At 34.9% G+C, this 26367-nt stretch overlaps 1 protein-coding gene across 1 annotated transcript; it reads right to left on the bottom strand.

Moving 5' to 3' along the window:
* Positions 1-16780: 16780 nt before the first annotated feature.
* LOC108679113 (U-scoloptoxin(01)-Cw1a-like) lies at positions 16781-22685 on the bottom strand. The gene is made up of 3 exons (XM_018167685.2): positions 22613-22685; positions 19233-19391; positions 16781-17906 (listed from the first exon to the last, which is right to left on the bottom strand). The coding sequence occupies exons 2-3, from the start codon at positions 19376-19378 to the stop codon at positions 17672-17674; spliced, it is 381 nt and encodes a 126-aa protein (XP_018023174.1). The 5' UTR covers positions 19379-19391; positions 22613-22685; the 3' UTR covers positions 16781-17671.
* Positions 22686-26367: the final 3682 nt, after the last annotated feature.

Below are 26367 nucleotides of genomic sequence, written 5' to 3'. Positions count from 1 at the left end.
TCGCATGATATATAACAGCAACTCTGGTTGCGGGAAATTCACGATTGGCCTACATTTTGGACTCGTATTTATATGCCGTATTTATCCCCAAAATTAAACGGATGCTTCTGTAATTTTAAGAATAGAAGCCTACAATGTTTATTCGCACTGTCTACAATTTTGACAGTGAATACTGAATATAATAGGAAAAAGTTATTTTATAAGAAAATGAAAAAGTTTCACATAACTAAGTCCTTCTATAAGATTGAAAAATATTTTGGTCGGATATGCGTATGAAAATTACTTGAATGCTTGAATCACGGATTCACCAAGAATTTAAACAAGTACAATCAAGTAAAAATAAATAAATAAAACAAGCAATCAATTAGTAAACTATATACCGGTTATTGCTAATACCGGTCATTTTTATTACCGGTTATTGCTATTACCGGTCATTTTTATTACCAGTTATAGCTATTACCGGTCATTTTTATTACCGCTTATTGCGATTACTGGTCATTCTTATTAGCGTTTATTGCTATTACCGGACATTTTTATCACCGGTTATTGCTATTACCGGTTTTTGCTATTATTGGCGAAGATGAGAAACAATGAAGATATAAAACATAAATTGACGTATGAAAAAAATGACGAATGACTTCTGTACTGCTTCGGAATGCAACGATAGGAGCTTTATTTATTCATCTTTTTCTGACTTTCAGCGTCAGCGTGGACTGGTCGAAGATTGTTTGGTTGCCGCAGATGAAGGAAAAATGCGCCGTCTCGACGATCTGGCCAGCGTCGTCTTCGATAGGCAGGCAGACGTGGAAAATCTGACAGTCGTTGTCCGTATCGGCGTAGTAACTGCAAGGAATGTACGAAAAATATGATTAAATTGGGATGTAGGAGTATCAATAATTGTCGGTATCGGCGTAGTAACTGCAAGGAATGTACGAAGAATATGTTTAAATTGGGATGTAGGAGTATCAATAATTATCGGTATCGGCGTAGTAACTGCAAAGAATGTACGAAAAATTAAATCGAAACTGAACAGGACGAAGTTCAAAATTTCTTACAATTCACAGTATAGGATGTAAGGTCTCGTAGCAGAAGTGAACACTTGCTAATGCTACTGAAGATCGTTGTAGGAATAAATAAGATGAAGACATTCAAATTTATTTTTTTACACTTCATATTATCATGAGTTGAATAAATTAAAATTTTCCTTATTGCTGATAATATTGACGCTGCAAGAAATTCTTCAACCCATCCCTTCAACTCAATCCTCAATTATGAGAAATTCTTCAAATTTGATTTGACATTTATAATGAAGATTATAGTTCCTCATATTCAAAGAACTACTGCAATACAGAGCGCACAAAATAATCTTTCATTTCTTCTATAAAACGAACTTTAGAATATTAAGCTGCGGCACGCCGAGGTTTCATAAAACCTGAAACTGACTTTTTCTATTCAGTGGCGAATCTTGGTTTGCCAATCAAATAAACTGGCATACGAAACAATAGCATTTACTTCGAAATTCTGAAGTTTTTCAGATATCATTTCCATTACTTATCATCAAGTTTCAACGATGTAAACTGTTACCTTGGAAAGTTACACTTCTCATCACCTTCTCAAATATATCAGAGAAACTATGTAGCAAACAATACAATTTCCTACTTTAATTATTAAAAGTTCAAAATTCTTGACGCTCTGTGAAATTCAGTTTAACTTCTGTGCTTTTTCAAATCTATTCCACTGTGTGTAGACTTTTGCGCAGTACATACGCGTAAAAGTTCAAAATTCTTGACGCTCTGTGAAATTCAATTTCACTTCTGTGCTTTTTCAAATCTATTCCACTGTACATGTAGACTATTGCGCAGTACATACGCGTAAAAGTTCAAAAATCTTGGTGCTCTGTGAAATTCAATTTCACTTCTGTGCTTTTTCAAATCTATTCCACTGTATATGTAGACTATTGCGCAGTACATACGAGTGTTGAGGTTCTGAACAAGGGCTCAAGTTCTTGCGCCACTTTTCTTTTCACTCTCCAGCTTCACTTTTACTTTCCATCAAGACTTGGCATGAATCCGTACATGGAGATCATGACGTGACCGAGTAAATGCTACTATGCCGGACAAACAAATTTTGTCCTGTCCTAGATTTCCTCGAGGCAACTGTTAAAATAAAGAATATAGGATTCCTTATAGGAATAATGCAAAAACATATAAATTATCGGATTCAAAATAAAGTTTCAGTCTGTCGGTGGGGCACAGAAAATACGATATAATGGATCTCTGCAAATAGTTGATTGCAAGCCTGCCAAAAGCATCGCTGGCTTGAATATAATTAATTATCTTCAACATTTGGACTGCTGTCATTTTAACTGACTGTCATTAGGACGAAAACGTTATAATGACTAGACCTTTACAGTCAATATCCGTTGATTAAAAATATGATATATTTAAAATATTGAATGAATCTATGTATATATGAATATATTTAGGTAAAATATTACATGTGCATCAAAAATCTTAGAAATTATGCATACAGAACACGTGTATGGCTTGGCTGACATCAAACCAAGTGTCACGCACGAATGCTGTGTTAGTAACGGAGATGATTTTTGCTTTAATGCCATGCTTTCTTTTTCAAAAACTTGATGAAAATACGAGCTAATTTTTTAAATTAAGAACATGGGTGGGACATTTTGCATTTTTCGATTTGAACTGTTCACACACATTCACATATCGCTTGCGGTTCACTTGTTTAAACATATAATTCGTTTAAAATGTAAATCACTATACAAGGTTACTAGCTCAACACAGACTTCAATCTGGCGTCATTGGAAATCCATATAAAAATCTTGAAGCAACAAGTAATTTTACCATCACCCTGTCAGACAACGACATCAAGTCGGTTGCAGTGTACTGACTTTGCCTGGCTTTGTTTGGCTTTGTTTTGGCTTACAAATTTCGTATCTGGGGAACGGCGTGAAATCAAGCAATATGCGCTTAAGGTCACACATGCTATACAAGGTCTGGAGGCTTTCGGTGATATGATGGCACACCGCGGTGCAGGGTGTAGAGGGCTTGTTGTAAATTATATTTTACTGTTGTAATGTAAGGCTTCTATTAAATATATAGGTATTGTAAATTCGTAATTAATTAGAATTAGTATTGTAAGAATGTTTTAGAGAAAGTTATAATCGCGAATAGAGATTGCAGATAAGGAACGAGAAGTATGATAGTGGACTTCAGTACGGCAACAAGGGTCTAGTGCGACGTCATGCTGAAACTAGATTGTGTCGAGTTACAGATATCTCGATAAGTCCACTAAAGTGAATTGTTCCTTGTGCAATGTTTTACTGTAATTTGTGCAATAAAGTGTTTTTAATACAACGGTGCTTCATTAAGTAACGAACCTGTGGGCTGCCGCTATACCCACGACAACGGACTGAAGCTTTTCGTTTATAATTTTATTAGGATTCATTAGTAAATTGAAAGATAACAATATAGAAGTTATATAAGACAGATATATTTGATTGCTTCGAAAGTAATAAATACCAATTTTTGGTGCATAAGGAAGAGTTTCATATTTTGAATGAAAAAATACTCCCAAGAGAGCTTCTACCTTCTCAAAGTTACTTCAATACATTACTTGGGAACATTCCAATCCTTGGCCGTATATTGAAGGTATAGGTCCATAATTTAAAGACCATAGATTTATAATGGAAACAGCTATCAAGAACTTCTCTTTAATTGTTGACCTGCTTTTCCAGATGACAGAAATCTAAGTACAGGAAGAATTGTTGCTCACAATTCATTTACTAATCAAGATAATATCTGTGCAATCATTGTTATGGAATATTAGAATATTAAAATATTTAGAAAATGTAGAACCGAGATATTTGCAACTATACAATCTATTTGTTACTAGCATATTTAAAGATTGCAGCTGGAAATTAGGGCTAAGTACTGCAGCTGAAGATTCATGATAAAGATATAACTGAATGTAGTAGCTGAATAGTACAACTGTAAATTGCCATTTTTTTAATTAATAAAATTAATTCCTTTTTGTTGGAATGGTGAGTGTGGGAGGCCTTTTAAAAAAAATAATATAAATAATAAAAAAAATAAAAATTGCAATAAAGATTGAAATTGATGGACGCAGCCAAAGTCTTAAATTTAAAATAACAACAAAAAAAAGAAACTAAAGCTTGCATCAGTAAATTATGACTGATAATTGCAACTGATGATCGCAACTTTCTCAACGAAAGCCTGCAAAACAATGAATGATAAAAATAAAAATATGCAATGAAGATTGATGCTGAAATTGCAACTGACGAATGCAAATAAAATTGCAACTAATGCTTCCAACTGAAGATTGCACCTAAAGCTTGCAATTACTAATCGACAATAAAGATTGAACCCTTATATAATGCTTGCAGCGGAAGATCACACTTATATATAAATTTTACAGCTAAAAATTGCAATCGAAAATTTGCTGCTCAATATTGAAACTGATTAGTGGAAAAAATCTAACAAATGAAGATTGCACCTAAAGCTGGCAACTGAAGAATGTTGCTAAAGATTGCATCTGAATACCGCAAGTAAAGATTGCATCTGAATATCGCAACCAAATATTGCATCTGAATACCGCAATTAAAGATTGCATCTGAATACCGCAAGTAAAGATTGCATCTGAATACCGCAACTAAAGATTGCATCTGAATACCTCAAGTAAAGATTGCATCTGAATACCGCAACTAAAGATTGCATCAGAATACCGCAACTAAAGATTGCATCTGAATAGCGCAACTAAAGATTGCATCAGAATACCGCAACTAAAGATTGCATCTGAATATCGCAACTAAAGATTGCATCTGAATATCACAACTAAAGATTGCATCAGAATATCACAACTAAAGATTGCATCTGAATATCGCAATTAAAGATTGCATCTGAATATCACAACCAAAGATTGCATCTGAATATCGCAATTAAAGATTGCATCTGAATATCTCCACTAAAGATTACAACAAAAGATTGCAACTAGAGCTTGCAGATGAAGATTGCATCTGAATATCGCCACTAAAGATTACAACAGAAGATTGCAACTAAAGCTTACAGATGAAGATTGCATCTGAATATAGCAATTAAAGATTGCATCTGAATACCGGAATTAAAGATTGCATCTGAATATCTCCAATAAAGATTACAATAGAAGATTGCAATTAAAGCTTACAGATGAAGATTGCGCTTGAAGATGGCCGCTGCGACACGGCAATTTGAAAGGACCATGTCAACATCGTAAGCAAACTCTCCCGCCTTACTGGGAGGCAGCGCTGTGTGGCTGAAGGTCCAATGCAATCACCTGTGAAAAATTTGGATGACCTTTGATAAAGTTTAAATGTTTAATGAAAATTTCTTTATATTTGAAATTCAATTGAAACTCATCGGGAATAATTTATTTGTATTATTGTTTAAATGAAAAAGAAAATTTTTATTCGTTTAAGACATGATAACAAAAATTTGTAAAAAGTTTTAAATTAAAAAATTTACATGTGACTGAAATCCCTAAATGTCCTAAATGAAGCGCTCTCATACTTTAACCTAGTATAAATAAAATTCATTATTATTTTATTATTAGTGTATTTATTTGTGTGTTTGATGCCTTGCACCGTAAATATAAAGGTTTTTTTTTTTGAGCGCGATCCAGGATACTAATCGTATCGGGAAATTGCCAGAACCATAAAATTTAATCAAGAAAAGTCGAACAGCAATAATCCATGCATGTTGAATTATGGAATTTAAATCAGGTTTTTAATTTGGTACGTACGTTGAATATTTAATTTATATATCCTTCGAACTTGAAGCAGTTCTGATGATGGATCAGGATGGATCAGGATGGATGAGTTATCGCAGCAGTGTATTTTTAAGATTGTTTTAATTAAGTTTCGACTAAATTATTGACTGGATACGGAATTTTGGATGATGGTATTTGAAAGGACTATTTTCGAATGTTATGTAAGTAATGATTTTCAACCTAACCACAGGTATTGCAAATTCAACTCAACTGTTGAGGTTGAATGCAAACAAGCTTTGTGGCTACCTAAGGTCATTACGTAATCGCCTAGAACCTCTTGAAACCTACGCACGGATCTCACGTACCCCAAACGCGGGTACGTGGGTAACTCTTAAATCCTACGCACGGATCTCACGTGCCCCAAACGTGGGTACGTGGGAAACTCTTTGTACGTTGGAAACTCTTGAATCCTACGCACGGATCTCACGTGCCCCAAACGCGGGTACGTGGGAAACTCTTGAATCCTACGCACGGATCTCACGTACCCCAAAACGCGGGTACGTGGGAAACTCTTGAATCCTACGCATGGATCTAACGTGCCCTAAACACGGGTAAGTTGAAAACTCTTGAATCCTACGCACGTATCTCACGTGCCCTAAACACGGGTACGTGGGAACCTCTTGAAACCTACGCACGGATCTCACGTACCCCAAACGCGGGTACGTGGGAAACTCTTGAATCCTACGCACGGATCTCACGTGCCCCAAACACGGGTACGTGGGAACCTCTTGAAACCTACGCACGGATCTCACGTACCCCAAACGCAGGTACGTGGGAAACTCTTGAATCCTACGCACGGATCTCACGTACCCCAAACGCAGGTACGTAGGAACCTCTTGAATCCTACGCACGTGTCTCACGTACCCCAAACGCAGGTACGTTGGAAACTCTTGAATCCTACGCATGGATCTCACATGCCCGAAACGCTGGTACGTGGGAACCTCTTGAAACTTAAGCACGGATCTCACGTACCTCAAACGCAGGTACGTGGGAAACTCTTGAATCCTACGCACGGATCTTACGTGCCTCAAACGCGGGTACGTGGGAACCTCTTGAATCCTACGCACGGATCTCACGTGCCCGAAACGTACCAGCAGTGTAGAACAATTATGACTCCGCCTCGTATAGTATGAGTAAAAAAGACACGAATGCAGTCAATGGCACAACTTAAATTAATTTTTGTATGATGCAATATTAATTGGATAAAAATTGATCAAAATTATTACGGTGGGGTTTTTAAATTATAATCGTATTTGTTGTATGGTTTGTAATAATCGTAATGGTTCAGGCCGGTTATACTCTAACCCTAAGGTCAACTTATTCTAGTAATATGCTTTAGGATTGTTTGAAAAAAATCAGCTTGCTCATAAAAGACGAATAATCTGTGCACGTGTTCTTCCAGGCTTAAAAATTGTGTCCGTTTCATATAACTATTCTATTAAATTTATTTTCAGTCAATTTCATTATCGCATCCATTAATTTTTATGCATTATTTTATATTACAATTATTTCGCAATAATAAAACTATCTTATCATAGATATTTAGACAAATGCAATTTTGCGTTTTTTTATGCGCAAATAATTTTTTGCAACTTCGAGCTCCGAAAAATGAAACTACCAGGGATAGAAAGGAGGGTGGGGGAGGGTCCTGGGAGAAAGTTGTTAGGGTGAGCAGCGTGAGCGACTCCACGCTTGAGAGTGACACAAATCACCTGTCGGTGCTGACTTACTGGGCGCACCTACTGGGGTGACTTGACTTTCACTGCACTCACACCCACGTACTCTTCTTCGTTCAGCGTATACTGACGTAATCTATATAAGATTTCACTCAATAGACATTTATCTTCCAGCATCATATATTGGCACACTTCACATTAAATACCACTTAACACGCATTTGTCTTCCAGCATATATATTGGCATACTTCTTATAAGATACCAGTCAACAGGCATTTGTCTTAGAACATATATTAGTACACTTTATATAAGATACCACTCAACAGGCACTTGTCTTCCAGCATATATATTGGCATACTTCTTATTAAATACTATTCAACAGCATTAGTCTTCCAGCATATATTGGCACACTTTATATTAGATACCATTCGACAGGCATGTGTCTTCCAGCATATATATATATATAGGCACACTTTATATAAGAGACCACTTAACAGGCATTTGTCTTCCATCATATATAGGCACACTTTGTATAAGATATCACTCAACAGGCAATTGTCTCTCAGCATATATTGTCACCCTTTCTATAATTACTACCTACCAGAGTTTTGAAGTTTGAATAACCTTGAATAAAAGTTGGTTCAACGAAATCAACTCGGAATCAACGCTTTTTCAACGTCATTTCCCTGGAAGGATAAGCATCACTTTTTTTCGGTGCATAGGCCATATTTTTCCTCTATCTATTTCTGACAAACTACAAATGATTGTCTAGGAATTTAATCATCTTTATTATTTAATTATTTATTATTTAATTATATTAATTTAAATTATATTAATTTATTATTAAATTATTCTTTATTTAATTTAATCATCATTTAATCATCAATTTATTAAGTGATTTAATCATCATTTAATCACTTAATTTCCTTCAGCAGTGATCAGCAATATACCTAATTTTTTAGCGCTCATTTTGAATAATCATTTATAAATATGTCGACGCCTGCAAGAAGGAAAAACTTTGCACGTAAAAATTATCAAGTGACCTTAATCTCTAGAAATTAAAAGCCAATTTGAAAACAATTTTAATCAGCTTCCATTTATTCCGCCTCATGCATGTGAAATAAACACATCAAGTTTCCCAGCAATCGTCATGTCATGGCCAACAGGCTACAGACATGCGGTCTCGAGCCTTTATTTCAAGTGTCAAAGTGAAGAATATCTTACTAATTATAGGTGTTTGTGCTGACTAGACAGTCTGCATGCTAAACGTGATTAGATTCTATAAATATTTGGCGTCGAGTGATTTTGAAACTTGATTACTCGAAGCATTTACTTGTATCAGGGTCGTCAGTGTATATACTTGAAACTTAACTCTATACAAACAAGTTTATAACCGGTTTCCTTGGCATTTATTACAGTTGCTTTATTGCCATCTAAAGTCAATATCCACTACTATTCCACTTGCAGTGAATCCAGCCAGAAGTAACAAGCGTGAAATTTAGTGTTAAAATTATTTCTACAGGATGAAATTACCGACGTTTATCGTTTATTAATTTGACTCACTTATCGAGGACAAAAATTTGCTGATAACAAATTTATCGGAAAAAGGTTAAAAAATCGAATACGAACTCTAATACTTTCAAAAAATGTAACAAAAACAATAATATAATAAGCATACATTTCTGACAAATTCATTTATTGTTCTGTGATGGTGACTGTGTGTTGTGGCGGGTTTAATTGATGTTTTTCATTTTAATAAAACATGTTTTTAATTGAGGGATTTTTTCTGATAATTGTGGTCATCCATAACCTAGCCTGGAGAGAAACACTCAGAGTTGTTGTAACCGCTCACTATTCTCAAGAATCAATTAGGCTGCGGCTGTTAAAATAACACTGGGACTGTAAACATGTCGGGAGAGGTCGCCAGGCACGACTGTTGTATAGTCTTTCTTTTCTATTCTTAGCTTATATTATTTACAGCAACAAATGTTATAAATGCGGCAACAGATGTTTCATTTACAGCAACAAATGTTATACTTGTAGCAACAAATGTTATATTTGAGGCAACAAATGTTGTATTTACAGCAACAAATGTTAGACTCTCAGCTACAGACGTTTCATTTGCAGCAACAATTGTTATACTCAGCTACAGATGTTTCATTTGCAGCAACAAATGTTATATTTACAGCGGAAAATGTTATACTTGCAGCGAAATATATTATATTTGCAGCGACAAACATTATATATACAGCAACATATGTTATATTTACAGCAACAAATGTTATATTTGCACCAACAAATGTTATATTTACAGCTGCAAATAATATTGTTACAGCAACAAAAGATTTATTTGCAGCAACAAATGTTATATTTACAGCAACAAATGTTATATACAGCAACAAATGTTATATTTGCAGCAACAAATGTTATATTTACAGCAACAAATATTATATTTGCAACGTCAATTGTTATATTTACAGTAACAATTGTTATACTTACAGCGAAAAATTTTATATTTGCATCGAAAAATATTATAATTGCATCGACAAACATTATATATACAGCAACAAATGTTATATTTATAGCAATAAATGTTATATTTGCAGCAACAAATGTTGTATTTACAGCGACAAATGTTATATTTAAAGCAACAGATGTTATATTTACACCAACAAATGTTATATTTGCAGCAACAAATGTTATATACAGCAACAAATGTTACATATGCAGCAGTAAATGTTTTATTTACAGCAACAAAGGTTACATTTGCAGCAACAAATATTTTATTTACTGCAACAAATGTTATATTTGCAGCAACAATCATTACATTTGCAGTAACAAATGTTATATTTGCAGCAACAAATGTTTTATTCACTGCAACAAATGTTATATTTGCAGCGAAATATTTTCTACTTACAACATGCCTGCAATCGAAGGGCATACTTATAAAATGTCTCTGGTTCAAATAAACAATTTCGACTGTCTTGAATATACAATTTCGGGAATGTTTTGCGCTTAAATGACTTTAAACAACGGATTTTTCTGTTGATGCAACCTGCCGTTCGTTCATTCATGTTCTTTCAGTGCGATTATTTCATGTGATTAAATGTTATCTAAAACTCATCAAAATTAATCTCATTGAGATGATACAAATATAATTTATAGTCTATTTTAATATTTTTTCTAGACATATTTAAATCAACATGACAGATAGCGTCCCGCGTAAATTTTATTAGTCATATTACATCTTCGTTTTCATTGCATTTTTATGACTTACGACTTTGTCGTACACCTGTGACAAAATTAATATTTTTTCGTGCATTTTGTGAAATAATGGTAGAATTTTTTAAGCCGAATCTTGTTCAGTTCTTTGCTCGCTCAATTGATTGGTCGCCAACCAGTATATGCTTACTATTTCTCAGATGCATGCGTTTAAAGACTTGCAATCATTCTTAATGTACCTAAATTTTTGACTAACAATCGTTTCTATGTACTTAAACTTTTCAAACAATTTAAAATCTGAAGTAAACTTTTTTAATTCTTTATTTCTCAGCAAGGGCTATAAAAATCACTTTTTTGTTGCTTACTTTTCTCACACAATATAAATTATTTATTTCAAAGTAGGGGCTGACGAAATTTTAATTTATTATTATTAAAACACAAAATTTGCAGCTATCTATGTTTTTTTGTGTATTTTTTCACGAATTTTTTCAGTCATATTTGCCAAATTTCGCGGTTTGAAAGGGACTTCAGTGAACGGTTTTCAGTCACGGAAGACGCCCGGTGAGCGTCCGACTTAGCAGGTCTCTGCAGGTCGAAGGTTAACCGTCTGACAGGTTCCCAGGAGTGAAGGTGAAGAAAGTTAAGGAGCGAATGTTAGGGTACCAACTACGATAGGAATGAGGGATACACGTAGGAATGTAGTGCCCAATATTCCTCTTTTCGTCTGAAAACCATTTTTGCTAGAAGACAACTGGCTAAAATTAAATATTTTTAGAGAACTAAAAGCTAATATAAAGCTATTAATTTGATACTAAATAAGAAAATATAGCTTTTGATAGTCCTGCTACACTACCATTAATAATAATATTTCTTTCGTAATATATTTTTTATTGTAGTGTACAAAGGTGCTTGTAAACTACTATTCATAAAAAATGTTGGAGTAAAAAAATGTCCATGTACCATCAGTTAGAAAGGGAGCAAATGATTGGCTTAATTATTATTAATTTGGCTGCTCTTCCGCTTAATTGCATATTAATCCAAGCAAAAAGTAAACAACTTCATAGGCCAAAAAAAAGTAATAATCACAATGAGCATAAATTTCTGACACTTTTTCAAGGTTCCCTGATGAAGATTGTATGTTGTGGTGGGAAACATGTTTTCAATTTATGTAGAGTATTTTTTCTGGTAATTTCGGTTTTGTTCATCCGAAACCTAACCTGGGGTCTGGTCATGTATTTCAACCTACATAATATGGTTCCAATCACGCAGAAAAATTTATGGGTCACATTGCCCAGGGGCCATACTTTCAAAACTTGTTATGTGAACGCAAGTACTTACGCTCTATTTTCTTGTCTGTGATTGGTGGATTTTGCTCGAAAGGCCGTCAATGATTGGCTGATGAACTTACGATCTCTTAACTTTTTCTGAAAGTATAGGCCTAGATAGCGACAAACTTGCTGCGTGTATCACTGATACGTCCTTTTTCCGGCCCAAATTTTGTCATGATGACACACATAGGCGCAAAATTGCATCGCTATTTGGACAACGCCGTATGTATTTTTTTGAGCGATGTTGTATGCCAGACTTGTAAATATACTAAGTGTTATTTTTCTTATATTTTTCATTTAAAATGTTTTTCCAACATTCATCTATGCTGATCGTTGTTTGTAGTGCATTTTCTCATTTATGGAAAAAATGCACTATTGTGCTCGCCATGTCCGTCAGTCTGTCCGTCTGTCCGTCTGTCCGTCCGTCCGTGACCTCAAGTTTTCGTCGACGAGAAAATGCGCTCTCTGTTACTCACTGCTGTGAGTACTGAGTTATATTTTTTGTATCATCCGATAGATTCCATATCATGACTTTCTTCTCGCAACATTTGACATAATTCTATGTCTGTTCCGTACGTAATTGGATATTGATTGACCTCCACTCTGTAGTAATTCTAGCATAATGTAGTTCAGGTTTAATAGTTCAGATACTCGAAAGATCTTTTTTTAGTTCTAGGAATAAATTAATTAGTCCGAAGACGTTTAATATATAATCAGTTCATGGGCATGAGGAGTGGCGGTAATTGTATATTTATTTTAAAGAAGTTTAATTTCAACCAATTTACATATCACTAAAATAAAAATTAACTTGTGAAGGAGCAACAGACTCTGCGCAGTGCACTTGAAGGTTACCAAATTTTCTCAAGCACTGAAGTTCATGGTTATTTGGATACTTTTTGACAAAGATTCATATTAAATTTACGTGTGTGGATTTTGTGTCTAACCTTTTATCCAGCAACGGCAAAAAAACGTTACCAGACAACGTACAAATAGCATCATTGTCAATAGTTAATATTTCCGTTAAAAAAACGGTTTAACTTCCCAAGACAATATTATATAGTAGAAAATTCCTATTATTATAATAGTATATAGGTAATAATAATATGATAGTATATAGTTAAGTATCCAAGACGACATTATAAGAGTAGCTAATTGCTCCTATTATAATAGTATATAGTTAATAGCATGTAGGTGATAATAATATAATAGTATACAGTTAACTACCCAAGACGACATTATAATAGTAGCTATTGCTATTATTATAATAGTATATGGTTAATAATAATATAATAGTATATAGTTAAATACCCAAGACATTATATAGTAGCTAATTGCTCCTATTATAATAGCATATAGGTAATAATAATATAATAGTATATAGTTAACTCCCCAAGATGACATTATAATAGTAGCTAATTGCTATTATTATTAGATAGTTAATAATAATATCATAGTATATAGCTAAGTACCCAAGACGACATTATAATAGTAGTTAATTGCTATAATTATAATAGTATATAGTTAATGATAAAATAATACTATATAGTTAAGTACCCAAGACGACAGTATAATAGTAGCTAATTGCTATTATTATAATAGAACATAGTTAATAATAATATAATAGTATATAGTTAATAACATATAGGTGATAACAATATAATAGTATACAGCTAACTACCCAAGACGACATTATAATAGCAGCTTATTTAACGGGCGGGGTAGGCAGCTTGCCACCACACTTATGGCCCTGGGACTCGTGGCCTTCCCTGGGCGAGCGTCAGCGACGCGTGTCGCAACGCACGTCTTGGTCTTCCTGAAGGAGGGAGAGGTTAGTGACAGCTCACCCTTGTACGAGGTACAAAGTCAACATCCTCCCTTTTAATTACATTAAGGATTAACGCTGTCTCAGAATTGCGTGGTTTTAGTGATGAATTATCGAATGAATTATTACCCTGTACCTCGTACAAAGTCAACATCATCCCATTTAATTACATTAAGGCTTAATGCTGTCTCAGTATTGTGTGATTTTAATGATGAATTATCGAATGAATTATTACCTTGTACGAGGTACAAAGTCAACATCATCCCATTTAATTACATTAAGGATTAACGCTGTCTCAGCATTCTGTGGTTTTAATGATGAATTAACAACGGCAATAGGCCATGATCGCCTATTTCTTCAGTGCCGACACTTCTATTCTATTCTATTCTAATTATCCAGAGAATAAGAGAATTTTAATTAAGAGATTCCAATTATCTAAGAGAATTATTATGAAGTTTTCTAGGATGTATGAAGTTTTTATGAGGATGTTGACTTTGTACCTCGTGCAAAGTCAACTTCCTCCTTTTAATTACATTAAGGCTTAACGCTGTCTCAGTATTTTGTAGTTTTAATGATGAATTATCGAACAGGAGAATTATTATGAACTTTTCCGAAACGTTAAAGCTGCCGACATGTTTTCCTATCTCGCATTGCAATATGGTTGATTTTGTGACATGAATATAATTTAATAATTGTGGTGCAGAGCTTTACTAACGCGTCAATGTAAAGCTATGGTCTGAAAATTGTCCTTCAATATTCGAGTGAGAAACTTTATGAGTTGACTCAGGCCAAAATAGCATAAAAAATATAAGAAACTGTGAACCAATGAATTCAGCAGTACCTTGTCAATCGAACTGTCTTTAAAAGCCGCAAGATTTCTATTGTGCCACCATGATTCTATGGAAAGATCGGGTTCCAAAGGCCGGATCCCTTGTGAATCAAGTCACGAAAAGTTCAAGAATCGGCAACAGGCCATGGGCCTATTTCTTCAGCGCCGACACTTCTATTCTATTCTATTCTATTCTATTCTATTCTATTCTATTCTATTCTATTCTATTCTATTCTATTCTATTCTATTCTATTCTATTCTATGAGGTTTCTTATGATTCATTCAGCGACTGCTGGGGATATTTTGTCTTCCAGCAGTGGTTGAAAATTTCTTCCTTCCCATCAGCAACTAAAAATATATATGTCTTCCACTAGTATAGTTACAAAGATCTTCCGTGCACTAGCATTTTAAATTAGTTTCAGTCCGCAAAAAATATTGCTTTTTCATGCAGCTCATATGGCCAACATTCACACGTGATTTTTTTACCTTAAAATGGTACCATATCCTTCACAACTATTATATGTATTCGTGTTGCGTTGATGATAAATTGTGTTATTTGAACAAACTATCTTCAATTTCATTAAAATTTTATGTATACTTTTCCCGCAAGTTACGATTTTCTTTTCTATAAATTTAGGAGATTTTTGGAGAAACTAATGGTTTCATCTGTACAAACCATAATTCATCTGTAGAAACTAATGGTTTCACATACCATGGGCACACGATATGATCGCAAAAATTGAGACAAGCAATGGTGGAAAAAGGAAACCTGGACGAAAAAAAAACACGTAGATTCATCACAACCGTCCATCTGATCCATCATTAGAACCGTCCATCTGATCATAATTAGAACCGTTCATCATCAGAACCGTCCATCTGATCCATCATCAGACCCGTCCATCTGATCCATCATTAGAACCGTCCATCTGATCCATCATCAGAACCGTCCATCTGATCCATCATCAGAACCGTCCATCTGATCCATCATCAGAACCGTCCATCTGATCTCACAAGAGCAACAAAGACAATCAACAAAACAATCAAGGGAGTGGCGCGCGTAGTCTCTATAATACAGACTGGGAAATTCCAATTGCAATAACCACGAAAATCAGCATAAACGCTAAACTTCAGCATGGAATTCTTGAAACTTAACGCTTTCATGCACTGATTTCTTTGTTGATGTTTTACATGCACCTGAAAACTAATTGGTTCTTGGATGCCTTTATCGCATTGCAATAAACAACAAACTAATAAAATAGAATAGAATAGAAGTGTCGGGATTGAAGAAAATAGGCCCATGGCCTGTTACCGATTCGTGAACTTTTCGTGACTTGATTCACAAGGAATCCGGCCTTTGGAACCCGATCTTTCCATAACTGACGATTGATTGAGATAGCTGCTGGACTTATTGCCTGGTCCGTAATTTGCTAGACTTAATGTTATGCTAGGCGTAATTTACTAATGCTTAACTCGGAACTGTCAAACCTGCAAACCGAAGTCAACAAATTCAACTCAAACTTTGGCGCAGTCTTGATGTTCGGAATGAAGACAATGTGTCGAGGTAACAATGTAACTGAAGTTCTTGAACTACAAGATTATTTTAAAGTTTCTAAAAGATTTTCGTCAAGTTATATATTTGCTCTTGATTATCGTGTGGAATCCGTTAAAAATAGAGACTGTATAATATGTGTTTGTATAAAATAGGACATTATTGATGATTACCACGTTGACTCCGAAGTGGTACCATATAAAAATTGCCAAGTCCGCGTTGTAAAATGGCCAAAAAAAGCCTATAACTCAAAATATACTTGTACATTTGTAGGTTCCGGTGTAAAAATTCCATTTCCTTTTTTCAAAATTTAATTAGTAAGTACCCCTATTATAAATTTAAGCCGGCAAACGCCATTGAAAAAAAACTAAATCGCAGAATTTGACTGAAAAAAGACGTCTGGCCACTTTGTTTCATAATAGTACATATAATTAAATAATAGTGCAAGATGAAGCAATCGGAGTCAACGTTTTAACCAATATTAAGAGAAAGGAAAACGAAGTTAAATCAGATTTCAAACTTGACTTTATTCATGAAAAGTTTCGTGCGCTTACATCAATAAATAAATAAATATATCTTTTTTATGTACACTGAACTTGATAGGTTTTCACAAAATAAAAACTCAAATCGTTATTATAATTAGGGAAAACTTGAATCGATATAATATCGGCCAAAAATGTGCATTGAACATTCAATTTTATAATTATTGGACATATCGCTTTCCATTTATTTACCATCAAGACGCTTCAGTCAAACTAAAGAATGAGAAATGGCACTCGTATCAATCATAACTATAGCGAACTTCCAAATTAGAATGTGGAATATTTTAACTTTTAAATTACGCATTTATTCATATGAAGTTCCAATAGCATGAATTGAACATAAAGTGGAATACGGCAAATAAAAAACACTTTCATTATTGCTCTAGTCTCAAAATTTGTATGAAAGCTAAACCCATTTATATAAAAAAAAAACATTTTTTATGTCATAGAAAAATACAACAAAAGAGTCTGATCAATTCACATTCAAATCTACTTACAAAAAAAAATTTGAAAAGTTATCAAAATTTACTGGTATGTAATAATTTGAAATACAACTCATTTTCAGTGAAGAGCTGAGATAAAATTATAAAATCATGGCTAAATTTCGAGCAATGATACACTCTAATGGACTAATGGCCATATAGTTGTAACTTAAAAACATCTTAAAGAAGAAGCACATTTTAATATGGCAGCTTTATTACAAAAATACAAGGCTTCTTCAATATCAGTCTACTTATTGCTCAATCATTTTCCTTTCATTAACCTAAATGTAAATCTCCGCTATAACATATTCGATTATTCTACAAATCGACGATAAAAAAAACGTTCAACAAAGTAATATAATCATCAATAGCGTTTACTGTTCAGGGAGCACCCCAAACTCGGCGTTAATAACATCGTAGAAGTTCTTAGCCTCGTCACAAGGCAGTGCGTTTTCTTCATCGTTGCACGTCAGCGTGGACTGGTCGAAGATTGTTTGGTTGCCGCAGATGAAGGAAAAATGCGCCGTCTCGACGATCTGGCCAGCGTCGTCTTCGATAGGCAGGCAGACGTGGAAAATCTGACAGTCGTTGTCCGTATCGGCGTAGTAACTGCAAGGAATGTATGAAAAATAAATTTAAGTTGGTGTGTAATAGTATCAATAAACGCTATATTATCATCCTAAGTTCTACAAAAATATTACTCAGTACTCACTGCAGTGAGTGACAGAGAGCGCATTTTCTCGTCGACGAAAACGTGAAGTCACGGACGGACAGACGGACGGAGGGACAGACGGACAGACGGACAGACGGACAGACGGACAGACAGACAGACATGGCGAGCACAATAGTTAATTTTTTCCATAAATGAGAAAATGCGCTAAAAAGGACAAAATGGTCTCTGTTGTTGACAAACTTTACGAAGCAGTCAAAAACATGGCAGTCACGATCGGTCTCGGTTCAATAAAATTAGTTTTGTATTCATTTATTAATCATACCGACACCCAAAATTCACGAAGTTTTCTAGGGGAGCTTAATGAACGTATGAAGTTCGTGAATTCAGTACAGGTAAAAATATATATGTATATATTTATGTCAACGAAATCGTTATACACGCCAAGAATTTGCCATTCGTTATTTTCTTACAAAAATCCATGAGAAGCAATTTACGACTTTTTGTTTTTTGCCTTCAAAATCAATGTTCGGCGTGAAGGGATTCGCTTTAAAAACATTCGCAAATCCTTCATGAGCGGATTTTTTACTTTTTACTCTCTCGTATCCAAAGCCTTCGCAGTCGAAGTTCAACGTAATGGACTTTGCCTTTAAAAACATGGATAAATCCTTCATGGGCAGGCTATTTTTTATATTTCACGCACTCCTATCCATTGTATTTTCTGGCGAAATGATTCGTGATGAACTTTACCTTGGAAGCAAGGCTTAATCCTGCATGCTCGGGCTATCTTTTCTTCTACGTACTCGTATCTTCTGCCTCCGTAGTCGAAGTGTTACGTTATTCATTTTGCTTTAAAAATATTTATACGTACTCCTATAGTTTATGCCTTCGTAGTCAAAGTTCCGCGCTTTGAATTTAGATTAAAAACTTCGTTCTGGCCTTCATGCACAGGGGCCATGCTTTCAAAACTTGCTTAGTGAACGTAAGTACTTACGCTCTATTTTCTTGTCTATGATTGGTAGATTTTGCTTGAAAGGCTGTCAATGATTGACTGATGAACTTACGATGTCTCAACTTTTTTTTAAAGTATAGGCCCTGGGGCCATACTTTCAAAGCTCGCTAAGTGAACCTAAGTTCTTACGCTCTATTTTCTTGTCTATGATTGGTGGATTTGCTTGAAAGGCCGTCAATGATTGGCTGATGAACTTCGATCTCTTAACTTTCTTTGAAAGTATAGGCCCTGGTCTTTTCTACTCTTTACGTACCCATATCTTCTGTCGGCACAGTCGAAGTTCTGCGTGAAGGTTCTGGCTTTCAGGATCGAATCAGCGCCGTCTGGGAGCTGGTATGCCATCCGTGCGCCGGCGGTGGCCACAAGGAGCGCGAGGAGGGCGAAAACAGTTCGAGACATGGCGGTGTTGGGGCTGAATGCACAATTAAAATTAAAATGTAAAATTAAAATGGTAAAATGTAAAAAAAATTAAATACTTTTAATAATAATTTAATAATTGAAATACTTTTAATACTCTAAATGGCAAAATGGAACTATGCATTTTCAATTAGTTCGACCTCTCAAATTTGGAATTCTATGGAAAAATTAATAAGGAAACCTTTTCGCCGACGGACTCAGCGACAGACATTCTGCGCAAATTTAAATAGAAGCTACTTTATTCATAAGCAGCTATATAAGGACTTATACTGTATTATAAGGAATAGAAGCAGCTATATAAGGACTTATCCTACCAGCTATTATGGTCTATCTTTGCAAGTACTTTACCCAAACAATTTAAATTGGAACATTTTAATTCGCAGGTCAATTCATTTCTTAGTTTTAGTAAACAAAACTTTCAAGTTCTATCGATGTCTGACATCAACAACAATCCTTCAACCGTGTTGTTGTAAAAGCAGTCCGGCCATTCAAGTGAAGGGACCTAAACTTTTTTTTTCGGGTGTAATCCTTTAGTGGCTGGAAGCTAGAAAGGAAAAGTCATGGCACAAAGGCTTGCTGCTTGTTAAAGATCAGCGTTTGATTACAAACGAAAGTGCCCGGGCTCCATGCAGCCATTTGAGCTGAGCGCACGTTCGGTTATTAGCATACGCTTTAAAAATGCTCAGTGAAGTTTTTTACGCACGAAGAATGAATTACGCTTCTAAATTATTCGTTTCTCAGCCTGGTCGTATTTCAGCAAATGCAATTAAGTTGTCTGGTATAACAAATTGGGAGTTAGACGTTAAAATACAAGCGTTAAACTGAGAATGGACATGGAAAATTTTCATGTAAATACAAGCTATCATTTGCAAATTGTTTTTAAATATGAAAAAAAGATATCCCGATTGTTTCTTCCTGTGCGAAGATTAACTCGGTTCAATTAATTATTTTTAATATTATGGCAGCACTAGAATATTTGCTTGTAATTGTTATAAATGATAATATAATTAATGTTGTATTTATTATTTATATGATTAAATAAAAATTAGATGGCACTCATATGGAATGTTATATAGCATCGAGAATATTAGCATGTAATTGCTATATACTATAAAATAATTTATATTATATTTATCATTTATATGATTAAATAAAAATTGGATAGTACTCGTATGGAATGTTATAAAGCATCGAGAATATTAGCATGTAATTGCTATAAATTATAATACAATTAATATTGTATTTATTATTTATGTGATTAAATAAAAATTAGATGGTAATCATATGCAAAGTTATATAGCTTGATTTTAACGCAACCGTATGAAAGGATAGTGCAGTTGCAGAACCTTTCGTAGTGAACTGTGCAGTAGAAATACAGTGAAGTTTTATCTCTGTACGGTTGTAAGCTTGACATCGATTCCAACAGTCTTAATAAAGTTGAAGCTGAAAGTATAACTGAATAGATGACCCTTTTCGACGCTATTTTCATAGTAAATGTTTTTCAGAAAAACTTATAGTCCATATATTTTGATAAAATAATCTGTGCTTCCATTTTTAATTTGGTCGATTCAAGCTGTAAACGAAATAGTGAAATTGCAAGACGTTCCATCGAATACGTATGTTTCGGAAGAATTAACGTTTAATTGCGAATTTACGTGAAATAATTTTATTTTATTATTTCTCGGATTCTGTATTTCACGTTTATTTTAGTTTCGAGCAACCTCCAATGACCAGCGCAATAGAAGCTCGAAAACATCTCGATCAGAATTTCATGACGGGTTTTTTTTCATGACGGGTTTTTTCATGACGGGTTTTTTTCATGACGGGTTTTTCATGACGGGTTTTTTCATGACGGGTTTTTTTTCATGACGGTTTTTTTTTTTTGTTTTCAAATTATATTGATCGCCTCTGCAACTCTTCTACATTATTGGGAGCTGATATTTGATAACACTACTGGCAAAATGTACTATGCTGTCATAAAATGCATTCTATCAGAATAAAAAAAATAGATGCTGTCACAGGACACTCAATTTCTTCGAGCAAAAAAAATTAGTTCACTCACCCATTACAGACACACACTGTTAGAAAAATTACCGTTAACGGTATTATCGGAGTTTCAGTGGCCGGTGGGCACGTGAAAAGAAACACAGTGTCGCCGTTTTTATTCTAATTTAACACTAGAATACCGTAAAACATCTAATAAAACGGCGAAATAGTTTATTTTTACGGGGCGACCGGCCACTAGAACGCCAGTGGGACCGTTTTTTACCGTTTTTTATAACAGTGCATTGAAAATATAAATATTATATTCATACCGCGTACTGCACTCCACAATTGAGAAAAAGAGAAAAGTCATTACACTTTCCAGGCTGGCATTCCCTTTTCAAAAATTTTTCTATGTACAATTGGCCAAGCATTCGCTTCTCCACATACGAGACTTTAATTGTATCGCATACTTTGTACACTGATTTTGCATCGCATTCCATTGTGCATTTATGATTTAGTACGCTCATCAAGCACATCATTCCACTGCGCGCAAATTCAGTGCATCTTCTAAAATGGAGTTTGGTGCTCTGAAATAAACAATTTTAAGACATGTACGCTTCGCAGCTAGCCACTGTACAAAAGTAAGCCTGTACACACCGGCCACAGCATTCTACTGTACAAATGTAAGTCTGTACACGCCGGCCACAGCATTCCACTGTACAAATGTAAGTCTGTACACACCGAACACAGCATTCCACTGTACAAATGTAAGTCTGTACACACCGGGCACAGCATTCCACTGTACAAATGTAAGTCTGTACACACCGGGCACAGCATTCCACTGTACAAATGTAAGTCTGTACACGCTGGGCACAGCATTCCACTGTACATATGTAAGTCTGTACACACCGGGGACAGCATTCCACTGTACAAATGTAAGTCTGTACACACCAGACATACAATTCTATTTTACAAAATAAGTTGATACCAATACCAAGTTCATTATTCGTTGTCCAAAAAACTATATACCGAACCGTGCACCGGTTCTGTTAATGTTGAACTGTCATTGTACAAATAATAGTGCAGACAACAGGACACAGTTAATGAAATAGTTCTGTACTAAACCCAAATAGAGCATGTCATTCTACTCATTTTAAGTGCATCTTCTACACAGCGGCGCTGGAAAAGACAATTGCAAGTACGTGGCAGAGCCTTGACTACAGGTCTCACCTGGCGCGGTCGGTCGTTGGGTAGCGAAGAGAGCGAGTTACTGACACGTCCTGTGAAAGGACCCTAGCTTATATCCTACAGCTTCGACCTTCGAGAGAGTCTCCATCCTGCAGCGAACCAAGGAGGCGGCAGATGAGCGCGATCTCGCGGTGGCTGCTGCAAGAAAGTCCCATGTTGGTGACATGAATTGATTGCCTGATTCCATATCGAGCGCCAGTGCTGTTTTTGCTGGTTTGTCTAAATGCCGTTACAACTATTTTTTATGTATATTTGGAGTGCCATTTGAGGAACAAAAAATACAACGAGTATCATTTTTTGGCTTGTTTCTCGGCAGTCATTAGAAGCCATTGTAGCCTTTTTCGGCCGGACCATGACAGGTCATTAGATTACTATAACTGCTACAAATAATTCTACCACAGGTATTGCTGCAATTCTCATTTTAAGCAAAAAATAAATTAACGAAATAGCAACACAAATTTATTCAAATAGCCGCAATGTTTCCCACAGCTCGTATACCAGCATACGACATGGGGCCTTTCGAGTTCTAAATCTTTAACACCGGCCATCGCAATGTCATCTTTACAGGGGCAATCGCAGACGTGAATCTTTGAACCCAATGTCGTACGATGAATATTGAGCGTCGGCTGGTGAAAGTGATAGTCTGCCAGTCTGAATGACAATTCTGGGGCATGAATGAGTTGCTTGAATACCTCGGTGAATTATGGGACATGAAAGAGCTGCCTAAATGTCAGTAAATTCCGAAGCATGCAGGAATCGCCTTCGTTTATTAATAAATGGCACACTTGCACCCAGTATTTTATAGCTTAATTAAATCTTATCCTACACCTGCTTAACAATGAACATAATTAGATGATTAAAATTATAGGGATTCTAGACTAACGAATATTTTAACAGGTACTTACATACATGATACGTGATAACAGCTAGTGAGCCAAACTGAGCAACATTAAAACCTAAAGAAAGCTGCTAGTCAAAAGCTCAAGTTGTGCTTTTTGAAAAGAAATGAAATTTAACTGAGTTACATATCATTCAATTCAACTTCAGGTTACATATCAGTTTGTGAATAACTTCTCTCTATATTTTATCTAACTCAAATCATGATTAGTCTCTACAATAAGCTGTGATAGCAGAATGTATGACATTTTCGGTTGTGATAGTAGGTGTATCATTGTATAGGTCATGATGCTGAAGGTTGTGATGTCATAGGATGAGGTTAGCATTCCTTTTCAAGTTAAAATTCTAGTCAGCAAAAGTTGCTTAAATTCCAACACAGTTCACGTCGGCTCAAACTTAACTTATAATTTAATTAAACATCAAAACCGTTTCCGCTGAGACCGCAAACCTTTTATTGCTCTTCTAAATAGCTGGGAATTTTTTCCAATAGGGTACAGGTCATACATGCCTCCGTCGCATACTAGCAAAGGATGTAATGCAATTCAAACGTGTGTTATGCAATGTAAACAATTATTTACATTCACTTACTCCACACAGTTACTTCTATTTACTGATATAAAATGCTTTGAGCCAAGCCTTCGAAACGTTTCTCACTCAATTGTAATATATCCCGTGTGCCTAATAATTTTTCTACAGAAATCAATTCCCAAAATTTAATTTCAAAACTTGGGAAATTTTTCAAGCGAATTCCCGTTTGGTGACAAAGGCCCGAAGAATGATTGTATCGTAATAACCATTAAATTCAATACATTTTAAACAAATTGAACACAACATTTTTTTATTATTTGAATCACAACATTTTAATCGGATCATCGAACTTTTTTGCAGGAGAAATCACCCACTATTTTTAACAATAACTTATTATAACGTAATTCCTTATTCATTTTTATGTACATATAAACACATTTTGAAGAAATCGACTTCCTCAAATCCCGGTGACGGTGAGACACCTTTAGGCTGGGAAAATGTATTATGGCTGGGAAAATCTTAGAAAATCTTAGGGCTGGGAAAATCTTAGAAAATTTTACGGCTGGGAAAATCTTAGAAAATTTTACGTCGGGGAAATCTTAGAAAATTTTACGGCTGGGAAAATCTTAGAAAATCTTAGGGCTGGGAAAATCTTAGAAAATCTTACGGCTGGGATAATCTTAGAAAATCTTAGGGCTGGGAAAATCTTAGGAAATTTCACGGCTGGGAAAATCTTAGAAAATCTTACGGCTGGGAAAATATTATAAAATCTTACGGCTAGGAAGAAATCTTACAGCTGGGACTTCTTCCAAGCCCGGTGGCAGCGAAAAATCTTACGGCTGGGAAGAAATCTTACAGCTGGGAAAATCTTATAAAATCTTACGGCTGGGAAGAAATCTTACAGCTGGGACTCCTTCCAAGCCCGGTGGCGGCGAGAAATCTAACGTCTGGGAAGATGGTCCCGCCGACACCTGAGGGTCACGGTCGCTCGTGGCATGGTAATGCTGATCCCGCGCGCTGTGTATAAAAAAGGCGTCATTTGCAATGCAAAGTGTCCAGCATTAAAAAGAAGGGGCCTATGCCACGCAGCCAAATATCCTGCGCAACTGAGTTGACCTTATAACGCCTACAGCATCACGTGGTAACGATAATATTGTCGATATTAGTAGATAATATTATCGAAGATATTATCGATGTAAGTAGATATTATTATCGATAATATTATAGATATTAGTAGATAATATTATCGATAATAATATCGATATTAGTAGATAATATTATCGATATTAGTAAATAATATTATCGATGTTAGTAGATAATATTATAAATAATATTATCGTTAATATTATCGTTAATATTATCGATATTAGTAGCTAATATAATCGATAATATTATCGATATTAGTAAAAAATATTATCGAAAATATTATCGATGTTAGTAGATAATATTATCGATAATATTATCGATATTAGTAGACAATATTATCGATAATATTATCGATATTAGTAGATAATATTGTCGATATTAGTAGACAATATTATCGATAATATTATCGATATTAGTAGATAATATTATCGATATTAGTAAATAATATTATCGATAATATTATCGATATTAACAGATAATATTATCGATATTAGGACATCAATAAGCGATGTCTGAGACTGGCTGGTTAAAGGTTAAAATTAAACACCTAAGTCATTAAGCATACGCATCCGCAGGGCTGCAATACCGAAAACATGATTTACTTGACAATAAAATAAGCAATTGTTGTGAAAATTGCGTAATTATAAGGATTTGAGGTTAGAGAACAGGAAGCCGTGAAAAATTGCTTGCATGTAATAAAATATGTGCAACATAGACTAATATTTATCTTATTTATAATGGACAATGCAGGTAGAAACTACGTAGCAGATACAAGGACATTCACGTGGAGATGTTAAGTGATAGAAGATGCGGAAGAAGAAATTTACTGAGAAGTGAATTTGTGTGCCGTACTATTAAGATAATCCTCGGCTGTCCGTTTAAATTGACCCGCAAGTTAATAAGTGTGGATTGAATGAGAAAATGAGTTTTGTTGGCAAATGAACAAAGTTAAACGGTAGGCCTATGTGGTGGTCTATTTTAGGGCCTATGTGGTAGACCAAAATATTTGCTATAAAAATACTCTGCGCACCTCAGAATATATGCATAGCAGCTCGAGTCGTAACCGAAATTAAACACAAATTACCCTTTATACAGGGTGAACCAGAATTAACTAACCCTTTTAATTTGTTAATAAATAAATAAATAAAAACAAAGTTATGAAGTTG

Source organism: Hyalella azteca, unplaced genomic scaffold, assembly GCF_000764305.2.
Source record: "Hyalella azteca isolate HAZT.00-mixed unplaced genomic scaffold, Hazt_2.0.2 contig3659, whole genome shotgun sequence".
In the NCBI taxonomy this organism is placed as follows: Eukaryota; Metazoa; Arthropoda; class Malacostraca; order Amphipoda; family Hyalellidae; genus Hyalella; species Hyalella azteca.
Note: the sequence above shows the minus strand (reverse complement) of the source record. Positions and strands in the feature narration are given on the sequence as shown.